At 44.6% G+C, this 5,000-nt stretch overlaps 1 protein-coding gene across 2 annotated transcripts in view; it reads left to right on the forward strand.

Annotated features, from left to right (window-relative positions):
• Positions 1 to 4,385: 4,385 nt before the first annotated feature.
• LOC143012575 (profilin-1-like) overlaps positions 4,386 to 5,000 on the forward strand; it is a 2,489-nt gene continuing 1,874 nt past the window's right edge. For both annotated transcript variants that reach the window (XM_076165776.1, XM_076165777.1), the window contains exons 1-2: positions 4,386 to 4,590; positions 4,718 to 4,838. In XM_076165776.1, coding sequence (XP_076021891.1) covers positions 4,496 to 4,590; positions 4,718 to 4,838 — 216 coding nt within the window. In that variant the 5' untranslated portion in view covers positions 4,386 to 4,495. The remainder of the gene's footprint in view (positions 4,591 to 4,717; positions 4,839 to 5,000) is intronic.

The raw sequence follows: 5,000 nt of genomic DNA on the forward strand, positions 1-5,000 counted from the left end.
CTTCCACTTGGGAACCGGAGGGTTGCCGGTCGGTTGGAGCCCCTGCCGAGGTGCCCCTGAGCAAGGCACCGAACCCTCAATTGCTCCCCCCTCTGCGAAGGGTAGTAATGTAATGTAAGTCGCTTTGGATAAAAGCGTCTGCCAAATGATCGTAAGGTAAGGTAAGGTAAGGTAATTGCAAGCACCTAAATGTCTCATTGGCAAAATAGGTTTCAGGAAGTGGTTTTGCCTCTGCAAGCAGCTCTTTGCGTGCGTGTGCGTGTGCGCGTGTCTTGTCTTAACTTGTCTTCTCCACTCAATCTTCTCTTCTCTCTGTTCATCTGCCTTCTGTTTTCTCTGTATGGGAAAATATTTGAATCAATAATAACAATCAATCTGTTAATATTAATGACCAATAACATCTTAACTGGTGATTTACATCTCATTTTTACAAAAGTGTGCAATAAGGTGTTGTTGTGGTGTTGTAGGCCACGCCCACTTCACAAGACATTGCAGCCTGGACATAAACAATAAATGTTCAGTTATTAAGGAGTTAATATAAATGACAGAAGTTTGTCATTTAGTCATAATAAGTGGATGGTTTTTATTTCTAATCACTTGTGATAATAATGCTCATTAATGATGATGATGAAGGTTTGTGTGTTTTTGGGGCAGTGGATTGCGTGTGTGTGTGTGTGTGTGTGTGTGTGTGTGTGTGTGTGTGTGTTTGTGTGTGTGTGTGTGTGTGTGTGTGTGTGTGTGTGTGTGTGTGTGTGTGTGTGTGTTGTATGTGTGTTGTATGTAATGTAGTGTGATTCAGCTCCCAGTGGAACCAGTCAGGTCATTCTGGTTTGATGGAATCCACACCAGCTCTACTTTATGTAACGCTTTGTACGAGTGGAACCTCTCAGTGTAGAAGGGAAACATGTTATTGTGGGTTTGCTGCAGTCAAATCTGTTGAGTGAGGCTTGATTGAGAAGTCATGAGCTTGAGCAATCAGAGAGCGATCAATCTTATCAATCAACTTTATCAGTTCAACATTAACAAGACATATTTCCTCACACGTTTCTGTGTGTGTGTGTGTGTGCGTGTGTGCGTGTGTGTGTGTGTGTCCAGCCAGCGCAGATCCAATTTCTGATGAGCGGTGATGAGGACATGTCCACATCTGGAGTCGAATTAGGGAACTTTAGATGCGTCGTCCTCCGTGATGACTGGCTAAGCGGCGGGAAGCTGGTCGTGCGAACCAGAGATGAACCACGCTACGGCATCGGAATCACCATGAGCAAAACGAGTAAGAGAGATACACAGAGGATTTTATGTTTATGTTTTCATTGTTTTCAAAAATGCCAGATCTGACATCTACCTTTTTTCACACACAGTTCTTGTCATGGTGATGGGAGAAGAACAAACACCTTTGTCGAGACTCTTCTACTTGTCCTTGAAAGTTACAGAAGTGCTTAAGAACGCAGGTCTGTAACTGCCCACACCATTACCTTCATGCAGCTGCCTCCTCCTCCTTCTTCTTCGGCCCTGGCAGGTGGAGCCACACCCATCAGCTGCTCATCCCCGCAGAGAAATTTCAGATGTTTTGTTTACTTTCGGAGAGCCTGTAGCTTAAAGTGATTTAGATAGATAGATCTAAATTACATCTAACAACATTAAACAGTCAGAACACAACTCAACGGCTTAAAATGTGGCCAACAGTAGGAAAAGCAGGTTATGCACAAGGATACATGTTGTACGGTATAAAATAAACGTTATCAGAGGGGATTTCCTTTCGTTGTTTGAAATGATTTCAGTCATGTTATAATCCTGGTATTTCCTGTGTGGGCCTGACATCTATTGGTAAGAAGTTGTAATAACAACTCATAATTCCATGTGAAATACAACGGTCACAACCAGATGATGGCGCTGGTTGACGTCCTACGTTGTTGTCGATTTCTTCTCCTACCTTCCTTGAGGCTCTTCTGAACATGTGTTTATTTAACTTTACAAAAAATGTACCTGCTGCCACCTGGTGGACTGGAGCAGCATTAGTAAAACTTCTGGTAAACTTAAGGACCTGCAGCATCTTCCTGGGATTTTCCGGTCTGGTTTACGAACAATCCCATACAGAGAGATGAGTGAAAACAAAACATCAGTGAAATGTTAAAACACCATTGAATTGAGTGCTAACTGTATATATGTTGTTATTGATTATTGATCATGTATTAGTTTGTATCTCAGATGCAGGCTGATTCTGAACACAGAATGCTTTGGCGGCCGACCAGTGTGGCAATGACAAAGAGAGGAAGTAGTTTCTGACACAATCGTCACCATCATCATCAAGATTGTTATCATGTGATGTGGATCATTCAGGCCTGTGTAGGCCAGGATCTGGACTTAAAGAAAGTCAAGTCAAGTCAAGTGTATTTGTAAAGCCCAACATCACATACAATGTCTCAAAGGGCTTTACAGACCCATAACATCAGCAAAATTCCTGACCCAGTCCAGGTCAGAAGATGGCGATACAGATGACGAGCACTGTCATGAGCCCCCTCCCCCTTTGCCAATGCGGGGGAAACAGCCCCCCATTAACAACACAAACACACACGCACACACGAACGCACACACACACACACACACACACACACACACACACACGCACACACAAATGCACACACACACACACACACACACACACACACACACACACACACACATGCATGCATACACAGGCTGCAGCTCTACACATCCGCCTGCAGGGAGCAGTAGAACCCAGGCCATGGCAGCAGGCGGCGGCGGCGGCGGAGGTAACAGATGGCAGCGTGGTGCATGAAGCACTCCATCATGATTAAAATGCCTTTGTACTTGTGATGGCCAGATGAAGCTTCATGAAGCGTTGAAGCTTTCCATCCAATTCATCGACACACTGGCCGAAGCTTCGCGGTGCTTCATTTGCTCTACTGTGCCATCAAGTGGACATTTAATGTAAAACAGGCAGTGATGTATTGACACCATGGATTTGGTGTTGGAAGCTTTGAATTGAATCAATGGATGATTGATGTTTGTGATGCTAATAAATAGAATGTATTTATCCCTCCGTGTCAATGGTCTGAAGCGTGTGTCGAATAATGCAGGAAGATTTTTGTGAAGCGCGTATCGAGGCGTCGTGTGTTGGTGACGTATGTGGTGACGTTAGAAACCTCAGGAACCTGCAGTACCACGTGACTGATCCACAAACAGCTGGTTCTCGAGTTTGCTGTGCGATACAAAACAAAAGGGGCAGCGACAATGCACCTGATCCCCCGCCTCCTGAATCAGTCACGTGGTACTGCAGGTTCGCGAGGCTTGGAACGTCACCACATACGCCACCAACAAACGCCTCGATACGCGCTTCCTGGATTACTCGACTAGTGATGGGCATTCTGGCTCTTTCAAGAGAGCCGGTTCTTTTGGCTCTTCTCACTAAAAAGAGCCGGCTCTTTTGGCTCCCAAGTGGCTCCTCAGATTTTTTGGTGCTTAAATCAATTTATTACCAAATTATGTGTAAAATGAATTACTAAACATACATTACATCAAATGTTTATTATTTATATGGCTTTATTAATTTACTCAGCATGGAACAGAGTTCAAAAATACAAATAATACCAAAAAAACAACAACTCAATTAGAAAAAAAGGTCCAATCTCTGTGTATATTATTTGTAAATTTGCAACTATGTACAGTGAAACAACAAACCACAACATCAACAAAACATCACTCAATAAAGTATGAATGAAATGGGTAGACTGAACACTTGGTCTCCCTGCACTTTGCACAGTCTGCACTCTGACTCTGAACTTTCTATCACATTCAAATGTGTCCAAACTTTACTATGTTTCCTGTCACTCATTTTCCTCACCTTTCCAACTTGTAGAGTCTTACATTACATTACCTTACATTACATTATGATCATTTAGCAGACGCTTTTATCCAAAGCGACTTACATTACATTAGCACCATTACAGTGGGGGGAGCAGTTGGGGGTTCGGTGCCTTGCTCAGGGGCACCTCGGCAGGGACTCGAACCGGCGACCCACCAGTTCCCAAGCGGAGCCCTACCGACTGAGCTACTACCTCAGATAACTTTGGGTCTTCATACTGAGAGGAAGAGGGGAAGATGTGATCTGTCCGATGGTTGTCATGGTTTCTTTGGGTTCAGGATGTAAATATATTCATCTCTAATCCGTCTCTCTCTTTCTCTCTCTCTCTCTCTCTCTCTCCCTCCCTCTCTCTCTCTGTCTCTCTGTCTCTCCGTCTCTCTCTTTCTCTCTCTCTCTCTCTCTCTCTCTCTGTCTCTCTCTCTCTCTCTCTCTCTCTCTCGTCTTGCACCCTCTCGTACCAAACAGGAGCCGAGTCCTGCGTTCACCCTAGAGAGCCGAGTCTTAGAGCCGGCTTGTTCGTGAACGTCCCATCACTCTTCTCGACACACGCTTCGAAGCCTCGACACGAAAGGACACATCACTACTGAAGACGTCCTCTGCTCTGTCTTCAACATGGTTCAGACCTATAAAAGTCGCCTCTTCTTCCTTGTGTTTTCATTGAACTTGTTTCTTCCTGCTCTGCTGCACAGAAGCCAGAGGGACACAGGGTGAGTGCATACACACACATACACACCAAACTGTTCCGATTTCCTTCTTGTCATTCAGTGTGTGTGTGTGTTTCAGTGTTTCTTAATAACTGATACACCCGTGTGTGTGTTTGTCATTGATTGTCAGTAACCCGTGGCTGCAGTATATCAACATCCTGACTGCTGCCATAGACGTCAGAGAGGCGGCCATCTATGGCATAGAAGATGGGCTTCTGTATGCCAGCTCACCTGGCCTGGCCAACATCACGGTAACACACACACACACACACACTTTATTTGAGCCAAACAGCTGAAGTCGTTCCAGTCTGTCTTTCTTGTCCTGATGGAAGCTCGTTTGCACGCATGCACGTTTTTGGATGGACAGGAATGAATTCTGCACAGAAACCAATCAAATGTGTTTTTCATGCGTG

Source organism: Genypterus blacodes, unplaced genomic scaffold (genome assembly GCF_046128005.1).
Source record: "Genypterus blacodes isolate CSIRO-AG114 ecotype Tasmania unplaced genomic scaffold, CSIRO-AGI_Gbla_v1 ptg000151l_1, whole genome shotgun sequence".
In the NCBI taxonomy this organism is placed as follows: domain Eukaryota; kingdom Metazoa; phylum Chordata; class Actinopteri; order Ophidiiformes; family Ophidiidae; genus Genypterus; species Genypterus blacodes.